The 22,195-nt window shown below is 48.3% G+C and overlaps 1 protein-coding gene across 3 annotated transcripts in view; it reads left to right on the top strand.

The window, feature by feature from the left end:
* Positions 1-21,762, top strand: part of C1R (complement C1r) — a 45,438-nt gene extending 23,676 nt beyond the window's left edge. The window contains exons 1-11 of one of the 3 annotated variants that reach the window (XM_040235054.1): positions 10,827-10,999; positions 11,717-11,945; positions 13,866-14,058; positions 14,389-14,535; positions 14,627-14,823; positions 15,329-15,476; positions 15,584-15,705; positions 18,298-18,376; positions 18,695-18,850; positions 20,344-20,418; positions 20,876-21,762. In XM_040235054.1, the coding sequence (XP_040090988.1) occupies positions 10,998-10,999; positions 11,717-11,945; positions 13,866-14,058; positions 14,389-14,535; positions 14,627-14,823; positions 15,329-15,476; positions 15,584-15,705; positions 18,298-18,376; positions 18,695-18,850; positions 20,344-20,418; positions 20,876-21,645 (2,118 nt within the window). In that variant the 5' untranslated portion in view covers positions 10,827-10,997 and the 3' untranslated portion in view covers positions 21,646-21,762. Of the gene's footprint in view, positions 1-10,826; positions 11,000-11,540; positions 11,638-11,716; positions 11,946-13,865; positions 14,059-14,388; positions 14,536-14,626; positions 14,824-15,328; positions 15,477-15,583; positions 15,706-18,297; positions 18,377-18,694; positions 18,851-20,343; positions 20,419-20,875 lie in introns of those variants that run through there. The other 2 variants (XM_040235053.1, XM_040235055.1) reach the window with 2 other exon arrangements.
* Positions 21,763-22,195: the final 433 nt, after the last annotated feature.

Below are 22,195 nucleotides of genomic sequence, written 5' to 3'. Positions count from 1 at the left end.
CTGGTGATGTCCAGGACTGGAAAAGGTCAGTTTTCATTCCAATTCCAAAGAAAGGCAATGCAAAAGAATGCTCAAACTACCGCACAATTGCACTCATCTCACATGCTAGTAAAGTAATGCTCAAAATTCTCCAAGCCAGGCTTCAGCAATACGTGAACTGTGAACTCCCTGATGTTCAAGCTGGTTTTAGAAAAGGCAGAGGAACCAGAGATCAAATTGCCAACATCCACTGGATCATGGAAAAAGCAAGAGAGTTCCAGATAAACATCTATTTCTGCTTTATTGACTATGCCAGAGCCTTTGACTGTGTGGATCAGAATAAACTCTGGAAAATTCTTCAAGAGATGGGAATATCAGACCAACTAACCTGACTCTTGAGAAATCTGTATGCAGGTCAGAAAGCAACAGTTAGAACTGGACGTGGAACAACAGACTGGTCCCAAATAGGAAAAGGGGTACGTCAAGGCTGTATGTTGTCACCCTGCTTATTTAACTTATATGCAGAGTACATCATGAGAAACGCTGGACTGGAAGAAACATAAGCTGGAATCAAGATTGCCAGGAGAAATATCAATAATCTCAGATATGCAGATGACACCACCCTTATGGCAGAAAGTGAAGAGGAGCTAAAGAGCCTCTTGATGAAAGTGAAAGAGGAGAGTGAAAAAGTTGGCTTAAAGCTCAACATTCAGAAAACGAAGATCATGGTATCTGGTCCCATCACTTCATGGGAAATAGATGGGGAAACAGTAGAAACAGTGTCAGACTTTATTTGGGGGGCTCCAAAATCACTGCAGATGGTGACTGCAACCATGAAATTAAAAGGCGCTTACTCCTTGGAAGAAAAGTTATGACCAACCTAGATAGTATATTCAAAAGCAGAGACATTACTTTGCCGACTAAGGTCCGTCTAGTCAAGGCTATGGTTTTTCCTGTGGTCATGTATGAATGTGAGAGTTGGACTGTGAAGAAGGCTGAGTGCCGAAGAATTGATGCTTTTGAGCTGTGGTGTTGGAGAAGACTCTTGAGAGTTCCTTGGACTGCAAGGAGATCCAACCAGTCCATTCTGAAGGATTTCTTTGGATTTCTTTGGAAGGAATGATGCTAAAGCTAAAGCTCCAGTACTTTGGCCACCTCATGCGAAGAGTTGACTCATTGGAAAAGACTCTGATGCTGGGAGGGATTGGGGGCAGGAGGAGAAGGGGACGACCGAGGATGAGATGGCTGGATGGCATCACGGACTCAATGGACGTGAGTCTGAGTGAACTCCGGGAGATGGTGATGGACAGGGAGGCCTGGCGTGCTGTGATTCATGGGGTCGCAAAGAGTCGGACACAACTGAGAGACTGAACTGAACTGAACTGAAGCCACCACCAACAGGAAGAGTTTGGGAAAGGTCGAAAGGAGACACCGCATGTCTGTCCACTTCCCAGGAATCCCTCTCGCTAGCATTCATCTTGGCTGAGCGATGCGTGCGCCACCAGGAAAGACTTTGAAATAGAATGATTGGCCAAAGACCACCCGGAAACTAATCCCATCACCATAAAACCCGAGACCGCAAGCCAAGTGGCAGAGCAGTTCTCCTGGGTTCCCCTACCCTACTGCTCTCCACCCGGGTGCCCATTCCTGATAAAATCTCTTGCTTTGTCAGCACATGTATCTCCTCGGGCCATTCATTTCCAGGTGTTAGACAAGAACCCAGTTTTGGGCCCTGGAAGGGGTCCCCCTTCCTGCAATAGGTAGGCCTCGTAATCTATGTGGGCCTGCTTTTGCTGATCCCAAAAATCCTGAGTTTGCCATTTGACCCTCAAGACAACACCTTTCTGTCCTGGGCTCATTCCTATACCTCATTCCACAATCTGTCCAGTTGCTTGGTCTGCAGAGTGCTCCCCTCCTCATCAGTGGAAGGTTTCCCATGGTAGACATCCCCGCTTCAGGGAAAGGACTTTTTCAAGTCCACGACTACCTTTGCCAACAACAATCATATGTGATGTCTCTTCTTAATCTAATGACATCTAACAGTCCTAAAATGGACTGGTGTAACCCTTTGTACCTTTATGGACATAACGTGACTTTTAACTCTGCTGATCGTTCTGTTTTTGCTGTTTGCTCCCTACACCTGTAACTGTGCAGCTGGATTTGTTTCTAGCTGCATGAAGTTATGGTTAATCAGTCTCCTACGAGTGCCACAGCCTCCTCCAACTATTATTTTGGGTCCCTGAATCAGAGACCCTTAATAGAAGGCTTAGGAGTATCTCTGTAGTTGCTAAGTCGTGTCTGACTCTTGCAACCCCATGGACTGTAGCATGTCAGGCTCCTCTGTCCATGGGATTCTCCAGACAACAATATTGGAGTGGGTTACCATTTCCTTCTCCAGGGGATCTTCCCGACCCAGGAATCGAACCCAGGTCTGCTGCATTGCAGGCAGATTCTTTACCAACTGAGCTATGAGGGAAGCCCCATAAGAGAATATGTTGCCTCAATAATTTAGGGACAACAACCCTTACCAGCTCAGAAGCAGTTATGGAATGAGAACACCACCCCTTTCGCTTGGCAACGTAATTCTAAGAGAAAAGGTCCCCAAGTAGCAGGCAGAAATATAACTCCAAGTAGTAGACATTTTTTTTTCTTTTTTCTTCTAATCTTGTGTTGTCATGGCAACACCTGGTTCCTCTGGAACTTAACTTTATCTTAAACCTTGAGCTAAGTGAAAGTGAAAGGGAAGTCGCTCAGTTGTGTCCGACTCTGCAACCCCATGGACTGTAGCTTATCAGGCTCCTCCGTCCATGGGATTTTCCAGGCAAGAGTGCTAGAGTGGATTGCCATTTCCTTCTCCAGGGGATCTTCCCAATCCAGGATTCGAACCCCGTCTCCCGCTTTGCAGGCAGACGCTTTACCGTCTGAGTCACCTGCATTTTTCTTGTGAAAATGATTTCTTAAGCTATGTTAGTGAACTATGTATTTGCTTGGAAATCTACCTGTCTTCAAGATTCATGTCAAATGTTTTATAGCCCAGGGATGACTCACCTTGTGCCAATGCTATCTCAAAATGCATGTTGTGGGTGAGGGACCTGGTGCGACTTTCTCAGTTCTGAGGCATTTCCTTTCTCTAATTAGCAGCTTGCTAATAGGTATATAACTCCTTGCTAAAAACAAGCAAGGGGGCACTCTTTCTGTCCCTTTCTGATGCCTATGTCAGAAGCTTTCTCTATCTCTTTTATACTTTAATAAAACTTTATTACACAAAAAGTTCTGAGTGATCAGTCCTTATCACTAGCCCCAGATTGAATTCCTCCTCTCCGGAGGCCAAGAATTCCAGCATCATTCATGTCTCGTAGCAGCAACCTTTCAGTTATAATTATTGAAATGGTGGGTAGTGCGAGTTTATTATATTATTTTCTTCAGTGTATGTTTGAAAATGTGTGTGATGAAAAGTTAAAAATAAATAAAGAAGGCTGGTTCTGTTCACATTAAAAAAAAATGCAGGGGGAAAGCCACATTCCCAGGAACCAATGAATCATGATATTTGTGATCACATCTTGCTTCCAGCTGACACTGGGCCTGGAATCAGAGGACAGGCCAAGTCTCCACTCTGCCACTCACCAGCAGAGGGACCTTGGGCTCATCCTCTAACTTCTTAGCATCTTCAAGGATGAAATAGAGAGAATGTCAGTTCTGTCTACCTTACACTGCCTGTCTGTCAGAACAACCTAAGGAAACAAAGAGAGTGGGAGGGCTCAAATAACTACAAGTTGAAAGGAAGGGAATTCTGAGCCTAGGAGGTGTCTGCAGGCAGGTTCTAGGTGTGACTCACCTTTGCATGCTCCATGTCTGGCTGCTTCATTCATGCAGTTGACGTAAAAAGGACCTTTAGGTGTTCCTCTGGCTGCCCAGCATCGGAACATCTTTACCACATTTGGGGAGCTCCTCACCGTGAGACTTAGGAACAGAGCCCATCTCCCAGGAGAGAAGGTGCACGTGGAGGAAGCAGGTCCCTCAGCAGTCTGTCAGCTCTGGAGGAAGCCATACCTCATGCTCTATTCATCAGAGGCCTTGTCTAGACTTTGAATCCAGAAGCAGTAATGCCAAGAAGCAGGCCCTACAGAACCTCTGGGGACAGTGGTAGCCACCCTAAGATGTAAATCAATTATACATCAGTAAAATAATATTTTTTAGATAAAAGAAGTTCTGTGAGTATCTGAGGAATGAATGACTACATGAGTGCACCAGTGAATTCAGACCGTTTACTAGCTGCTTCTAGCTGTGTGACTTTTGGAAAGTTATTTAACCTCTCTGAGGGTCTCACATCCTTCCCTGTTCTCTATTTCCTGGGTATTCTTCCTAAGACATTCAAGGCCACGAGAATATAAATACTGTGGGGGGTGTGTGTTGCATAATAGTCACAATGTTTTAAATTTGACATTTTTCATTCAATTAAAAATCTATAAATTATATATATATATATTGGCCACAGCATGTAGCTTGTGGGATCTTAGTTTCCTGATCAGAAGGGCCTCAGCTGCGAATGGGCCTGTGGGTGCCAGGTGGCCTTAGAATAGAAAGAGGGAAGGAGAGGGAGAAAGTGAGGAAGGAAAGGGGAACCAAGAAGGCCCAGAAAAGGAGAAGCAAGAAGCTCACCCCCTCTTCTTGAGGGTCAAGGGATAACCCAGAAAGGAAAAGCCAGAGGGAAGTTAACCAGATGGAAAATGAAGAAAGAAAAGGAACAGATGATCTGAAATAAGAGAAAACCCTCTATTGACATGGTCTGCTTTAAGGATACACAGACAGGCTCTCTTCCCCCAGATATCTCCCTACCTTGATGCTATAGTGCCTGAAAGTCTAGCACTGTTGTAAAGTGTTTTGTGTGTGTGTGTAATGTAAAGCTCATATAACATAAAAATCACTAAAGTGCAATTCGGTCATTTTTAGCATGTTTACGATTTGTGCAACCTTTAGCACTTATTCTAGAACATTTCCATCATCCCCCAAAGAGACTCCAGCTCTACCTTCTCCCAGTCCTCTGGCCACCACTGACCACCTTCTATCTCTGTGGACTTGCCTGTTCTGGACATGGCGTCTCAAGGGAATCCTGTCATGGGTTTTGTGCTTGGCTTCTCTCAGTTAGTGTGGTCTTTTCCAGGTTCACCCGCGCTGTAATACCTGTCAGTACTCCACTTCTTTCCACGTCGGAACAGAATTCCACTGTGTGGGTAAAATACATTTTGTTTACGCGTTCAGCGATGGGTTGATATTTGGGTCATTTTCACTATTTGCTTTTTATGGATATTGCTGCAGTGAGCATTCCTGTACAAATTTCTGTTTTAAGAGTCTTCAGTTCTCTACTGGGATTGCTGGTTCACATCCCCAGTAGTTCAGCAGTAAAGAGTCCATCTGCAGTGCCAGAGACACAGGAAACAAGGATGCGTCTATGAGACGGGGAGATCCCCTGAAGGAGGAAATGGCAACTCACTCCAGTATTCTTGCCTGGAGAATTGCATGGACAGAGGAGCCTGGGGCACTACAGTCCATGGGGCCGCAAAGGGTCGGACATGACTGAGCGCACGTGCGCGCGCACACACACACACACACACACACGTCCTAACTCTCTGTGACTCTTTGAGGCACTGCCACGCTGTTTCCCACGGTGACTACACCGTTTTACACTCCCACCAGCAACAGATGAGGGTTCAGGTCCACCATTTGGGATCTTTGGTTGTTTTGCCTTTTCAGTTTTTTTGGCTGAGTCACAAAGTTTGGGATCTTAGCTCCCCAACCAAGGATTGAACCCAGGTCCATGGCATTGAAGGCCCAGAGTCCTAACCACTGGACCACCAGGGAATTCCCTCAGGTCCATCATTTTTGAAACCCAGTTTTTCTAGTCAAATATGGCCTTTCTAACCTAGTCTTAGTCATTTCTTAGGTTTTACTCCAGAGCCACAGAGAGCTGAAACCTATACATAGTACCAAATGCTCAAAATAGTAAACTGAGTTACCTTTAGTGTTATTTTGTCTGTTTTGTTTCCCCCTATTCTCCACTATTTGCTAAACTGTATTTAATGAGGATATATTAATTTTATTTATCTTATTTATTTTTATATCTAGCTATATATATTTTTGCTTTGGCAGGGAGAAACTTGTATCATTTTTTCAATCATCAAAATAGATGAATAAAACTAATACATACTCTTAATAAAATTTAGCAAACAGTGGAATCTATATGCCTGTGTTGATATATTTTGATCTAGACATATCTAGATATAGATAGTGGTAGATACAGATATAGGTACAGGTATATAGTTAAATCTAAACAGCATATTAAAAGATTAAAAAGCAGAGACATTAAAAGCAAAGCATATTAAAAAGCAAAGATACTACTTTGCCAACAAAGGTCCATCTAGTCAAAGCTATGATTTTTCCAGTAGTCATGTATGGATGTGAGTATTGGACTATAAAGAAAGCTGAGTGCAGAAGAATTGAAGCTTTTGAACTGTTGTGTTGGAGAAGACTTTTGAGAGTCCCTTGGACTTCAAGGAGATCCAACCAGTCAATCCTAAAGGAAATCAGTCCTGAATATTCATTGGAAGGACTGATGCTGAGGCTGAAACTCCAATACTTTGACCACCTGATGTGAAGAACTGACTCATTGGAAAAGACCCTGATGCTGGGAAAGATTGAAGGCAGGAGGAGAAGGGGACGACAGAGGAAGGGATGGTTGGATGGCATCACCAATTCGATGGACATGAGTTTGAGCAAGCTCCAGGAGTTGGTGATGGACAGGGAAGGCTGGCATGCTGCAGTCCATGGGGTTGCAAAGAGTCGGACATGACTGAGAGACTGAACTGAACTGATATAGTTACATGGATATAAATATATCCTCAGAGGAAAAACTTACATTACCTTAAGAAACTTTTTTCTCCCCAGAATCAAATCATAAAAGGCATGATCAATATAACAATACTGGTCTTCAATACTGGTTTCAAAACAGGTTCATGAGCAATTTTCACATGGCCATTTCTTCTTTCTGCCCAGGGTATAAGTCAAGGGTATAACACAACATATGAAGGAACTAAAAGTGTTAAGTCATTCAGTCACGTCCAGCTGTTTGCGACACTATGAACTGCAGCCCACCGGGCTCCTCTGTCCACGTAATTCTCCAGGCAGGAAAATTGAGTGGGTTGCCATTGCATCCTCCAAACCAAACTAGGTATTGAACTCGGGTCTCCTACAAGGGGCAGATTCTTTACAGCTGATCCACCAGGAAAGCCTAACACTAGGTATAAGTCAAGGTTGTTGTGTGTGGTTGGGCAGAGTGAGGGTCAGGCTGGGGCTGAGCTAACGAGGCCCAGTCATGCTACATGCTATCAGGACAGAACTCAGAACCACGAGGACAGATGGGAGAGCTTCTGCCAAGACTTACCTTCTTGGACCACCTCTTCTACCTGCACATCTGCCATCCTGCCCTCTCGGTGAGACACAGCACACACACACACTGCTGTCCAGATATTAATTTGCATTTGCTAGACAAGATGCCAATTCTTTCTTTTTAAAGATTTTTTTGTGTGGACCATTTTTAAAGTTTTTATTGACTTTGTTACAATATTGCTTCTGTTTTATGTTTTGGGTTTTTTTTTTACCACAAGGCATGTGAGATCCTAGCTCCCCAACCACGGTTCAAACCCTTGCCCCCTTCTGCTGGAAGGTGAAGTCTTAACCACTGGACTGCCAGGTAAGTCCCTAGATGCCCCCTCTTTCTTCCCCCTGATCTGGCCCTCACCCTCTCCCCTACCTTTTGTCCTTCGTCACCTGACAGGGCACAGACCGTGTGTGGGTCATGTCATGGGTCAGCCGTGCCAGCACATCCACTCCTCAGCTCCAACAAACACGCCTGCTGGAGAAACCCTCCAACCAGGGTCCACCTGGCTTCTTCTGTGTGCCTGCTCTCAGATGACATTTAGTGGTGACCTTCAGTTCATTTCAATCGTTGAGTCACGTCTGACTCTTTGGGACTCTAAGCTACCCCATGGACTACATGGACAACTCTCACATCCATACATGACTACTGGAAAAACCATAGCATTGACTGGATGGGCTTCCACGCTAGCTCAGTTGGTAAAGAATCAGCCTGCAATTTGGAAGACCTGGGTTCGATCCCTGGGTTAGGAAGATCCCCTGGAGAAGGGAAAGGCTACCCACTCTAGTATTCTGGCCTGGAGAATTTCATGAAGTCGCAAAGAGTGGAAAACGACTGAGCGACTTTCATTTGACAAGATGGACCTTTGTCGGCAAAGTAACGTCTTTGCTTTTTAATATGCTATCTAGGTTGGCCATGGCTTTTCTTCAAAGGAGCTAGTGTCTTTTAATTTCATGGCTTCAGTCACCATCTGCAGTGATTTTGCAGCCCAAGAAAATAAAATCTGTCACTGTTTCCATTGTTTCCCCATCTATTTGCCATGAAGTGATGGGACCAGATGCCATGATTTTAGTTGTTTGAATGTTGACTTTTAAGCCAGCTTTTTCACTCTCCTCTTTCACTTTCATCAAGAGGCTCTTCAGTTCTTCTTTGCTTTCTGCCATAAGGGTGGTGTCATCTGCATATCTGAGGTTACTGATATTTCTCCCAGCAGTCTTGATTCCACCTTGTGCTTCATCCAGCCCAAAATGAAATGTACTTCATTTCACATGATGTACTCTGCATATAAGTTAAATAAGTAAGCAGGGTGATAATATACAGCCTTGACATACTCCTTTCCCAATTTGGAACCAGTTTGTTTCATGTCCAGTTCTAACTGTTGCTTCCTGACCTGCATACAGATTTCTCAAGAGGCAGGTCAGGTGTTCTGGTATTCCCATCTCTTTCAGAATTTTCCACAGTTTATTGTGATCCACCCAGTCAAAGGCTTTGGCACAGTCAATAAAGCACATTTGGATGTTTTTCTGGAACTCTCTTGCTTTTTCCATAATCCAGCAGATGTTGGCAATTTGATCTCTGGTTCCTCTGCCTTTTCTAAATCCAGCTTGAACATCTAGAAGTTTTTGGTTCACATACTGTTGCAGTGAGCATGGAATTTTCAAAATTACTTTGCTAGCATGTAAGATGAGTGCAAGTGTACAGTAGTTTGAACATTCTTTGGTATTGCCTTTCTTTGGGATTGGAATGAAAACTAACCTTTTCCAGTCCTGTGGCCACTGTTGAGTTTTCCAAATTTGCTGGCATATTGCTTGCAGCACTTTCACAGCATCATCTTTTAGGATTTGAAAGAGCTCAGCTGGAATTCCATCACTTCCACTAGCTTTGTTTATAGTAATGCTTCCTAAGGCCCACTTGACTTCCCATTCCAGATTGTCTGGCTCTAGGTGAGTGATTGCACCATCGTGGTTATCCGGGTCATGAAGATCTTTTTTTGTATAGTTCTTCTGTGTATTCTTGCCACCTCGTCTTAATATCTTCTGCTTGTTAGGGTCATACCATATTCTTTATTGTGCCCATTTTTACGTGAAATGTTCCCTGGGTATCTCTAATTTTCTTGAAGAGATCTCTAGTCTTTCCCATTCTATTGTTTTCCTCTATTTCTTTGCATTCTGTCGTTTTTTGAGATTGCACCCAAGTACTGCATTTGGGGCTCTTTTGTTGACTATGAGAGCTACTCTAATTCTTCTAAGGGAATCTTGCCCCTGTTGTAGATATAATGGTCATCTAACCTACTCTTCCTCCTACTCTCCCATTCCTGTCCATTTTAGTTCACTGATTCCTAAAATGTCAGTGTTCACTCTTGCCATCTCCTGTTTGACCATTTCCAATTTACCTTGATTCTGAACCTAACATTCCAGGTTCCTATGCAATATTGTTCTTTACAGCATCAGACTTTACTTCCATTACCAGTCACATCCACAACTGGTGGTCCACAGCCAGCCTGTTTGCCCAGCCCCTGGCGCCATGACCCTCAGGGGCTCACACTCTGGACCAGATGCTGAGAATATCTCCATCCCATCCTCAGCTGCCCTTGTCTCCCTAAGGGACAAGCTCATTAGCAGGCCTGAGTCCGTTGAGAGGGGAGGAAGGGCCTTTTTCTTTTTTTTTTGCTGGGATCTTAGTACGCTGACCAGGGATCAAAGCCATGCTGCTTGCTTGAGAAGCTGGGTGTCTTAATCCCTGGACTACCAGGGAAGTCCAAGGAGGGTCTTAAAACAGACCCTAGTGGTGCTTTGGGGTCACAGCAGTCCCTGTTCTACGTGTCATTTTTTAAAATTTCTTTATTAGCTGCACTACATGGCATGTGGGATCTTAGTTCCCTGACCAAGAATTGGAAACACAGAGTTTTAACCACTAGAACTTCAGGTAAGTTCCCTCTAAGTGTCATTGCTGAGGGAAGCAGGGCGGGACCCTAGGTCAAGCAAGCTTCTCTCTCCTCTGCACCCTCCTGCACTCCCCATCTCTAATCATTGCTCCTGTCCCATTATCCTGGGCATTGACCCCTGGTCATTCCTGTACCAGAGCTTCTGGCTAACTAAGGACAGGGAGCATGGGGTTAAAGGAGAAGAGAGGGTCACAAAAGACCCCCCTCAACTGTGATTTCCACTGTTCTTTGGGTAGGAACCCTGAACACTCAGCCGCAGTCACCAAAAAGGGCCTTGAGGAAGGGGGGCGGGATTCCCATCAGATTTAGAAAGGGACATCTGGACCTCCAACCCAAGGCTTTTCTGTCCCTAAAAATGCAGAACCTTCTCCAGCCCTTACCCTGAAGGCCAGCAGGTGGCAGCACCATCAGGCATTTCACGACCAAAACTAAACCGAAACAGAATTGTTTTTTTTTTCTTTTTTGGTTTTGTTTATGCAAATAGTTCATTCCGTACAACCTTCATCCCGGAATGGTCACCCCTTCCCCCTCCATAGTCCCTCCCTCCCCCTTCCCTCCTCTGCGTGACCCTGCTCTCTCTGCACCCAGAGTGCATGAAGACGCTGTCACGAGAGTCAGGGATCCAACAACAGGCCTTGAGAAATGTGAGTAAGCCTGGTGGGGACCAAGGAGGGAGGGAGACACCAGAGGGGATGATCCTGGGCACAGGGTGCCCCCTGTCCCAGACTTACTCAGGGAGGTGGGAGCACCCTGACCCTCCCCATACACCTGATTCCTCCAGTATGCCCACACATGCACGCTCAAAAATGCATGCCCCATCTCTCCTCCCGAGGAGAAAGGAGACTCAGACCCAGGAGGTGAGGCCACACTGCCTTCCTCCTCCAGCTCCTAGGGAGCAGCGAGGTGGGGGTGGGGGAGCGGGTCCCTCGGCCTAGACAGTCAGCCTCTGTGCCTGAGACCCTCTTCCACAGGCGGTCTCTCCCAGAGGCCTTGCTAAGCATGTGGGAGCCCTTTCAGAGACCATGACTGGAAACCCTCACCCTTAGTTTACTGGTCCAAGCCAGCCCAATTCCTGGAAGGGGAGCAGAGTGATGCAATAGGGCAGGGAGGAGGCTGGGGAGAGAGGTGGGGGGAGCGTGATGACCTCTGGACTGGACACTGGCCCCGGGGAGGAGCACCCAGTGCAGCAGCTGCAGAGACCAGCCTCCCCCGTGCACCCTCCCCACCCACCCTAGGACATCTCCCTGAGATCTAGAATGGACCGAGAGGAAAATGCCCAGCGGTACGGCAATCCCACCCCCTACCAGACAGCAAGGGTCTGCACCCCTCCCGCCCTACAGACACCTTTTTCCTTTTGGCAGGTGGCTCTTATACCTCCTGCTGCCAGTCCTGTTCTACGGGGTTGGAGGCACCATCCACACCCCTCAGAGGCTCTACGGGGAGGTGACATCCCCTCTGTTCCCCAAGCCTTACCCTAACAATTTTGAGAGGACCACTGTGATCACAGTACCCACAGGGTACAGGGTGAAGCTTGTCTTCTGGCAATTTGACCTGGAACCTTCGGAAGGTTGTTTCTATGACTATGTCAAGGTAAGGGGCAGATTAGAGGGATGGGCAGAGGAAGAACTGAATGTCTCTTGAACCAGGGGACCCGTGTTCTGACCAGCCTGGATAGGATACCCTGCCTGGGGACACAGCCCCAAGCTGGTGAAAGCTGATGGCCAGGTGGGGCTCTGGAAGTCCAGGGGTGTTGAGGATGGGAGGCCACTGGTCTGAGAGACCCTCGTGGAGCACAGAGGGGAGAAACAGAGAGGGAGGGGACAGGCCCTGCTCTTGGGGAATGCACTGTCCACAGGAGTCAAAAAAACCTTCCCTGTCTGCTTACCTACCCGGAGGATTTTGGAAACTTCCATGCCTCGGTTTCCCTGTTGCCATGGAGAGTGTTACCGTGGCTGCCTCCTCACCAGGAACACAGGGACGTGGGGAAGCGGCTTGTGTGTGGTGGTGGCTCAAGGGTGGTCTGCAGCCAGGACAGTGGGCTCAGTCCCCTCTCCTCTGTCACGACCGAGGCCCCGTCCCAGTCCCTCTTTCTACATCCGATAAGCTGAGATTCCTGGAGCCTTCCCCAGTGGTCCAGTGGTCCAGTGGCTAAGACTCTGTGCTCCCAAGGCAGGAGGCCAGGTTTGATTCCTGGGGAACTTAGGTGGGGAACTAGGATTCCACATGCTGCACAACACAGCCTAAAAATAAAATTAAAGTTTTTAAAATGAGGTTCTTGATTCAGGATCCAGATAGAGCCTACACACAGTCCATAAATACTATTTCCAGGAGATCCCCTGCAGGGTATAAAAGAATACCATGAAAATGCCATATCTTCCCAGCCCAGAGGACTTGTGATGTCAGCAGTGCTCATAGGGAGGGTCCTGGTGGTAGGCAAAGTGGGGATGAGATAGGAGGAGGGATGTCTTCTGCTTTGCAGGAGTTAAGGAATCTGTGAAGGAAGAGGTAAGGAGAGCTCAGTGATGCTTGCTAAGCTGGCAGGTCCCAGATGCTCACATTCAGCTGAATATCAGGAGTCATGGCTGGACAGGAATGGGTTGACCAAGACAAGGTGGAAGGACAGGACAGAGGGTAAAGCAGACCATCCAGGCTCTAGGGATGAAGGAATGATAGAAACCAGGTAAAGGCAACCAGTGGGAGGCGGACACAGGAAGACATGGGGGTAAAGAAAGTTCTGACACATGTTGTTCAGTCACTAAGTCGTGTCAGACTCTTTGCAAACCCATGGACTGCAGCACGCCAGGCTTCCCTGTCCTTCAGCATGTCTGAGTTTGCTTGAATTCATCCATTGAGTCAGTGATGCCGCCCAACCATCTCATCCTCTGTCATCCCCTTCTCCTGCCTTCTATCTTTCCCAGCATCAGAGTCATTTCCATGAATCAGCTCTTTATATCAGGTACCAAAATATTGGAGCTTCAGCTTCAGCATGAGTCCTTCTAGTGAATAATCAGAGTTGATTTCCTTTAGGATTGACTGGTTTGATCAATTTGCTCTCCAAGGGACTCTCAAGAGTCTTCTCCAGCACCACAATTTGAAAGCGTTGGTTTTTCAGCACTCAACCTTCTTTATGGTCCAACTCTCACATCCATACATGACTCTTGGAAACATCATAGCTTTGACTAGACGTACCTTTCTAGCAAAGTGATGTCTGCTTTCTAATATGCTGTCTAGGTTTGTCATAGCTGGGGGTCATAAAAAGGGAGGGCCAAGTCCCAGACACGGGATAACGAGCAAGGTCAGTCGGTGGGGATGCAGGACAGAGGAAAGGCCTCTGGGGAAGTTGGAACAGCCAGAGCCCAGCAGGTAGAGAGCAGCTAGAGACCATCCAGGGGGCAGGGGGAGTGGGGTGGGGCGGGATCCCCTCTCTGGGACAAGAGAAGGATGACCTTCATAACCTTCCATGTGGGACATGTCCCCTCAACAGCTTGTCTGCCTGTCCCTCCTCCATAGATTTCTGCTGATAAGAAGACCATGGGGAGGTTCTGTGGGCAGCTGGGTTCTCCCCTGGGCAACCCCCCAGGAAGGAAGGAATTCATGTCCCAAGGGAACAAGATGCTGCTGACCTTCCACTCGGACTTCTCCAACGAGGACAACGGCACCATCGTGTTCTACAAAGGCTTCCTGGCATACTACCAAGCCGTGGGTGAGTGGCGCCTGTGCTGGGCTCCTGGGCTCACACTGAACGGGGGCCAGAAAAGGGGATTCTTGAATCCAAAGAGTCGGGAAGCCAGGCCTTCTCGGTTTTTCCCAAGAGAGTTTTTTCTAGGAGAGAACTATCCACCAGGGCCCTGTCCCCACTGAGCAGGTCCCAGAAATAGTCAGAGGGGCCGGGAGTTCCAGGTGGCCTGAGATAACCTTGTCCTTAGGCTTCTGATGAGTGACCTCGCTGAGACCAGCGCCTCCACAGGTCCCTCCCCCACCCCCCACCCTGGCTTTTGTGGAATTGAATCTTTCCTTCTGGAATCTTTTCCAGACCTGGACGAATGTGCCTTGCAGCTCAACTCGGTTGAGGAGGACCCCCCGCCCCGGTGCCAGCACCTGTGCCACAACTACGTCGGCGGCTATTTCTGCTCCTGCCGTTCAGGCTATGAGCTCCAGCAGGATGGGCGTTCCTGCCAGGGTGAGGTCTTGCCTGGGTGGTCTCAGAGGAGGCAGGGACTGAGCAAGGTGGGGCTCTCTGGGTGACCCGCGCTCTCGCTCTGCTCTCCCAGCCGAATGCAGCAGCGAGCTGTTCACGGAGCCCTCAGGCTACATCTCCAGCTTGGAGTACCCCCGACCCTACCCCCCTGACCTGCGCTGCAACTACAGTATCCGAGTAGAGCGGGGCCACACCCTCCACCTCCAATTCCTGGAGCCTTTTGAAATCGATGACCACCAGCAAATACACTGTCCCTATGACCAGCTGCAGGTACAGCCAACCCACCCCCAGAGAGAAATCCTTTCGTCCCCATCCCCACACGTCTCCTCTCATCCCTCCTCCTCACTGGACCATCTGGCCAATAGGCACAGAAATGGCCAATGTCCCACATGAGTTGTCCTACACACCTGGCTTCCAGGCGGCTCTAGTGGTAAAGAACCCATCTGCCAGTGCAGAAGATGTAAGAGATTCAGGTTCAATCCCTGGGTCAGGAAAATCCCCTGGAGGAGGTCATGGCAACCCACTCCAGTATTCTTGCCTGGAGAATTCCATGGACAGAGGAGCCTGGCGGGCTACAGTCCATAAGGTCGTAAAGAGTTGGACTCGACTGAGCGACTTAGTGCACACTCCTAGCCGGTGGGTCCTCTGGAGACTTTATCCCCTCCAGCTGAAAACATACACCAAGCAGGAACCACACCACTGGCACCACCGCCCTAGCCCTGTGTCTGAATTGGAGACATGACCCTCCCTCCGTCCACCCCCACCACCACCGCAGATCTATGTCAGCGGGAGGAACATTGGTGAGTTCTGTGGAAAGCAAAGGCCCGAGCGCATTGATGCCCAAAGCAACTCGGTGGACCTGCTCTTCTTCACGGACGAGTCAGGGGACAGCCGGGGCTGGAAGCTGTACTACACCAGTGAAGGTAAGGCTGCCCGGGGCCCCTCACAGGCCAGAAAGAGGGCAGGATGAGGCAGGTAGAAAGGAGGCCAGTGGCTCTGAAATAAATGTGCCCTCTGGTCTCCCTAACAGTCATCAAGTGCCCCCAGCCCAAGACCCTGGACGCATTCACCATCATTCAGGACCTGCAGCCTCAATACCAGTACCGGGACTATTTCATCGCTACGTGCAAAAAAGGCTATGAGCTTGTGGAGGTAAGAGCCAGGGCCGAGGGGAGGGAGCTAACCCAGAGTCCGGCGTAATTCACACGGAAGATGGAGGCTCAGCCCCACATGGAAACATAAGCATGTTTGAGCTGGAAGGGTTACCTGGCCTGCTCCAACTTGACTGCACACTGGAAACAGGATTTCTTTTCTTTTTTTTTTTTTTTGGAAACAGGATTTCAAAATTCTGATGTCCAGTGCTCTGCTAGAGACTAGTCCATGGGTCTGAAGGGGAGCATGCGTGTCAGGATTACCTATAGTTACTCGGTAATTCTAATGCCCAGCCAAGTCTAAGAACTACAGTTCCTCGCCCTATAACTCACTATGCAGTGAGGAACCAAACAGTCAGGGGTGGAGTTGAAGTGTGAGGCCTCACTCACTCAGCCTCACTGGGATTGTGTACAGCAGGGACTGGCAACAAATGCCCTGCCTCTTGCTCCAGGGCTCTCAGTTTTTGTTTTTAAAACCTACCTGGCTTTACTCGATGATTCATGAATCGGGCAGCATTCCATCGAACAATCAGAAGAGGCTCCGTTTATGTCTACTGGTGGTTTTACCCCAGACCCACCACCCTGTCCAGAGCTTTGCAGACCCAGGAAAGAATGAAGTTTGCTCCACTGGTCAATCTCACAAAAGCTGGGAAACTAAAATGCTCCTCTCGGGACTGCCTGGTGTCCAATGGTTAAGAATCCACCTTCCAGTGCAGGGGGCGAGGGTTTGATCCCTGGTTGAGGAACTGTGATCCCATGTGTCTCAGGGCAACTAAGCCCATGCGCCACAACTACAGAAAGCAGTGAGGAACCAGTGAAGGCAATTAATAATATTAATTAATTAATTAATGCTATTTTTTATAAACCATACAATTGGAGTTACCTTGGCCAGGGACCTGGGACTGGACATCCCATCTTTGTCCAGTAGGTCCCCTCGGAAGACCCACCCTGAATCAGAGAAGAGACCTTCGGTTTGTTGTGGTGAATTCACCCAACATTTTAAGTGTTGATTCAGTGACAGGCAGTGTTCTGGATGTGGGAGGTACAGTGAAAGAAACACACATGTTCACACAGGTTTCGTGGAACTTCCCTTTGAATAGAGATGAGTCAGCCAGATCACTGCTCGTTAGTCCAGGAAGGACTAGGGGTCCTGGGCACACCGCCCACTCCTGTTCAGGTTGCAACCCGTCCCGTCTATGCCCCCAGCACCCTTACCTTGTCATCATTGACATCATCAACTTTAAACCTAGTCACACAGTTTATCTCACATTATTTACTTTTTATTTGACTCAGCAGTAAAGATTCCACCTGCAATGCAAGAGACATGAGTTCAATCCCTGGGTGGGGAAGATTCCCCTGCAGAAGCATATGGCAACCCACCCCAGTATTCTTGCCTGGAAAAGTCCATGGACAGAGGAACCTGACGGTCTGCAGTCCATGGGGTTGCAAAACAGTCGGGACATGACAAAGCGACTACATGATAATTTACATTTTGCTCAGATATCCTAGTTGTTATGCACATTCTCTTGCAGTCTGATCCAGGGCTAGCAATCTGAGATGATTGTTGGTGTTAATAAAACTCATTCGTGTTGTCCAATTACTTTTCGTTTCAGAGGGTGCTGTCTCCTGGCCTGTCCCTGCCATCTGCTGGCCTAAGACAGTGCTTAGCATATGTCAGCATCTTGAGCCCCCTTGAAAGTGGCTGGGCTGTGCTGGCATTTTAGGAAAGGCCCTTAGCCTTGAGAAGACTGCAGTCTGGGGGTGATGGGGTGATACAGGGCTTACCTGGCAGGGCAGTCCAGAGGGAAGAAACACGGCCCTACGTCAGGGCAGAGACTTTTGTTTCAATGCAGAGAAAGTGCAACTGTACTTGTGGCTTGTTTTCTTTTTAATTTAAAACTGTGAAGTTCAGGGACTTCACTGGTATTCCAGTGTCTGAGATTCTGCACTCCCAATGCAGGGGGCCTGGGTTCGATTCCTAGTCGGGAAACCTGACCCCACATACCTCAACTAAAGATCCCACCATGAAGATTAAAGATCCTGAGTGCCACAACTAAAACCCAAAGCAGCCAAAATAAATAATAATAAATAAATATTTTTTAAAATAAAATTATGGGGTTCAACTGGACCTCAGTGGAAACTCTTGAAATCCCCTCAAGAGTCTAGAGAGGGGATTATTGGATATAACAACTAGCCCTAGCTAACTATTTATTTATTTACTTATTTGGCTGTGTCAGTATGTGGGCTCAGTAGTTGTGGCATTCGAGCTTAGTTGCTCCCCAGCAAGTGGGATCTTAGTTCCCTGAACAGGGATCGAACCCAGGTCCCCTACATTGGAGGACAGATTCTTAACTACTAGACCACCAGGCAAGTCCCCCACTCTGACTTCCTGCTGTGTGGCTCAGTGAGCCCAGCTGTCAGTCTGGTACGAGAGGACCGGCTGGGAAGAAGGGCCCAGGAGCCACATCCACAGGTGTTGAGGTTCAAGGGCTGAGAGCTGACTTTGCCTCCTTACTGCTCCCTTGTGGGCAAGGGCAGGAGGGAGCCTCAGGGCCTCCTTGTACTAATGGCTGTTCCACCTCTGCTCCAACAGGGGAACAAGGCACTCCTGTCCTTCACAGCTGTCTGCCAGGATGATGGCACATGGCACCGTGCCATGCCCAGGTGCAGGAGTAAGTTGCAACTCAAGCATGTGTCTCCCCCCAGGAGAAGGGAAGAGGGTTGGGCCTAAGCATCACCCCCAAAAGCCATTCCCCTGGCTTGTCCTTTGAAGGCTCCAGCCCACCGGGAAACAGTTGGCCTTCATCTCTGCAGATGAGGGGCTCTGCCCAGAACTGAGTTTTATCCCATCCAATTATCATGCCTCACAAGAGCCCCCAATGACTATATTTCCCGAAGGCTCTCAGCATGTTCTGCGGGTTCCCACCCCTCCCATTGAAGTTCCGGTACAGTCCTTCTCGTTTCTCACACGGCCCTGTGCTCTCTCCAAGTCAAGGACTGCGGGCGGCCCCGAAGCCTGCTCAATGGGGCCTTCAATTACACCACCAGAGAGGGGGTGAACACCTACGAGGCCCGTATCCAGTACTACTGCCACGAGCCCTTCTACAAGATGCACACCAAAGTCGGCACAAGCGAGTCTGAGCGAGGTAGGGACAAGTGCAAACGGCTGTCTTCTCCTTCTTGTTGGGAATCCTCTGCAGTTTCTTTCAACAGAGTCTCCAGGGAGGGAATATTAAGATATTTATCCCGGGCACTGGCTTCAGGGGTGCCAAGAGGCTTCTAATAAGGTTGAAAGAGCAAACATTTGAGCTGATAGGATGAAAGACTCAAATCTCTCATAAACAGCTCTCTCTCACCCCTACCCCCACCATCACCACCCCCACCCTCAGCAGCACCCCCACCAGCACCCCCACTACAGGTTTATCAGTGGGGTTTCCAAGGCATTCTCCCCACATCCCGTCTCAGGTTGCTGTGTTGTGCCCTTTTACATTACTAAATTACTTTCAGACTCATTAATGGGTATCTTGAAAGCTTTTTGATGAAAGAAATCACGTGATTTGTAGGTTTAAAACATGCCAAAAAAAGAAATAAATATCTTATTTATAGGCAATTGTTGTTGCTGTTAGTCACTCAGTCACGTCCGGCTCTTTGTGACCCTATGGACTGTAGCCTGCCAGGCTCCTCTGTCCATGGGATTCTCCAGGCAAGAATACTGGAGTGGGCTACCATGTCCTTCTCCATGTTTACAGGCTATATTATAGTATTATTTAAGAGCTGGACTTTGAAGTAAGACAACTCTCCATTTGCATCTTGGTTCTGGCACTTAGAAGTTATATGACCTTGTATAAATTATTTAAACCCAGTTTCCTCAACTCTAGTGTTAGTCCAACTCTGAGACCTCATGGACTGTAGGCTGCCTGGCTCCTCTGTCCATGGAATTCTCCAAGCAAGAATACTGGAATGGGTAGCCTTCCCCTTCTCCAGGGTACTTCCTGACCCAGAGGTCAAACCCTGGTCTCCTGCACTGCAGGCTGGCTCTTTACTGTCTGAGCCACAAGGGAAGCCCTCCTTGTGTCTAGGAGGAGGGTAATGATGCATATCTGAAAGCATCACCGAGGTGCTTCAATGAGATAAAATGTTGAGGTCAAGCAAGGTACACTGTCCCCAATCAGAAAACATAGCTATGGGTAATTCCCTGATGGTCCAGCAATTAGGACTCCATGCTTTCACTGCTGAGGGTTCGGGTTCAATCCATGGTTGGGAAACCAAGATTTGCACAGCAGAGCCAAATAAACACCCTCAAAGAACAAAACAATAAAACATAACTCCCATTATCACCCACTACCCAGCACCAAGATGCAATAATGATAAGATCTTCTTAAGTTCCTTCCAGTTTTTGTGTCAACTTCCACACATAGCGATCACACTGAATATGAGTTAAGTATTCTGATTTTTCCATTTAGCATCAAAACAAAAACATACACATGAAGCTTTTCAAAACACACACTTTCAGTATCCCACCCACAGATATTCCAACCTTTCCCTTTGTTCTTCCTCCATTCTGTCCTCACTTTGGTACTCTTGGTCCCTGCCCACACCCGCCCCCCAGCCTGAGCTCAGCCCCCTCTCCCCTGTGCAGGGCTGTACACCTGCACGGCTCAGGGCATTTGGAAGAACGAGCTGGCAGGAGAGAAGATGCCTCGGTGTTTGCCAGGTGAGTGGAAGCCCTCCACTGTCCTCTGTGGCCTTGGCAGCCATGCAGGGCCTCAGAGGAGGGGTGGCATAGACAAGAGAGAGACAGTCCAGCCTGAAGCTGAAGACAGACATGAGGCATCTGAAGAAAGGAGAGGAGATGCCCCAGGAGAAGGGCGGAGGGACCCAGAGAGCTGGCCCTGTCCTGACAGTCCTGGACTTTCCACTGAGCAGATGGGAGGCCAAGATTAAATAAAAAGGGCAAGAAAAGCCCCAGGAAAGAATAAACAAGAATGAGGAGAGGTGGCTGACAATATGCCAAAGACCAGGGGTGAGGAGAGGGGTGGGGTGGGAAGGTGGGGACAGAGGAAAGGGCCCTGAGCCAAAAAGAGGGACAAAGCGGAGGGGGCAGGCCATGGAGGGAGGTGGGCGGACGGGCACTGACGTTTCTCTCCCTGAACCCATCTCCTCCTCCCCAGTGTGCGGGAAGCCAGTCCACCCTGTCGAGCAGAGGCAGCGCATCATTGGAGGCCAGAAGGCCAAGCTGGGCAACTTCCCCTGGCAGGCCTACACCAACATCCATGGGCCCGGGGGCGGCGCACTGCTGGGGGACCGCTGGATCCTCACGGCGGCGCACACCATCAACCCCAAGGACCACGAGGCACAGGGGACCCCCAACTTAGATGTGTTCCTGGGCCACATCAATGTGGAAGATATCACCAAGCTGTCCAACCACCCGGTCCGTAGGGTCATAATCCACCCAGACTACCGCCAGGAAGAGTCCCACAATTTCGAGGGGGACATCGCCCTCCTGGAGCTGGAAAATAGCGTCACCCTGGGCCCCAACCTCCTGCCGATCTGCCTCCCAGACAATGAGACCTTCTATGACCCGGGTCTCATGGGCTATGTCAGTGGCTTTGGGATCATGGAGGAGAGAATTTCTCACAACCTCAGATTTGTCCGTCTGCCAGTAGCTAGGCGAGAGCTTTGCGAGCGCTGGCTCCAGCAAAAAAACAGGCATGATGTGTTTTCCGAAAACATGTTCTGTGCTGGGAACCCAGCCAAAAGGCAAGATTCCTGCCAAGGGGATAGTGGAGGGGTCTTTGCAGTGAGTGACAAGAAAAATGACCGCTGGGTGGCCACGGGCATCGTGTCCTGGGGCATCGGGTGTGGTGAAGGGTACGGGTTCTACACCAATCTCCTCAACTATGTAGACTGGATCAAGAAAGTGATGGAAGTGGAAGACTGAGCTCAGGATTGCCTAGGTCAGAATCCAGACAGCAGTGTATTAAAAAAAATTTTTTTATCTGACCAGTTGTTGATAACTTCTAAGAATCCATATTAAAATCACTAATGCAGAAAGACACCATGTGAAATAAATTCTCTTCTCTATAGTCCCATCCACGTTCTTCACCTGAAACAACCCAAAGGTCACCTTTATTTCCCCCAAGAATTGCACAAGATATATTCCACCATATCTAGGTATCATTGTCCTCTTCCATTTTTATACCATGGTGTAACTGAATATAGAATGTCTTCCAACTAAAATTTTATGGGAAAGCCCATTGTGTAAAATGAATTAAAAGCAGTATTTAATAAATATAAATATATTTAGTGACATCAGGGCTTCCTTGGCGGCTCTGCCATAGAGTCTGCCTGCCAATGCAGGAGACAATTTTGATCCCTGCTCTGGGAAAATCCCACACGCCTCAGAGCAACTAAGCCCATGCACCTGGGCTCCACAACCTTCCAGACGCAACTACTAAAGCCAGTGTACTCTAGAGCCCGTGCTGGGCAAT

The sequence above is a fragment of the Oryx dammah genome, unplaced genomic scaffold, assembly GCF_014754425.2.
Source record: "Oryx dammah isolate SB20612 unplaced genomic scaffold, SCBI_Odam_1.1 HiC_scaffold_29, whole genome shotgun sequence".
In the NCBI taxonomy this organism is placed as follows: Eukaryota; Metazoa; Chordata; class Mammalia; order Artiodactyla; family Bovidae; genus Oryx; species Oryx dammah.
Note: the sequence above shows the minus strand (reverse complement) of the source record. Positions and strands in the feature narration are given on the sequence as shown.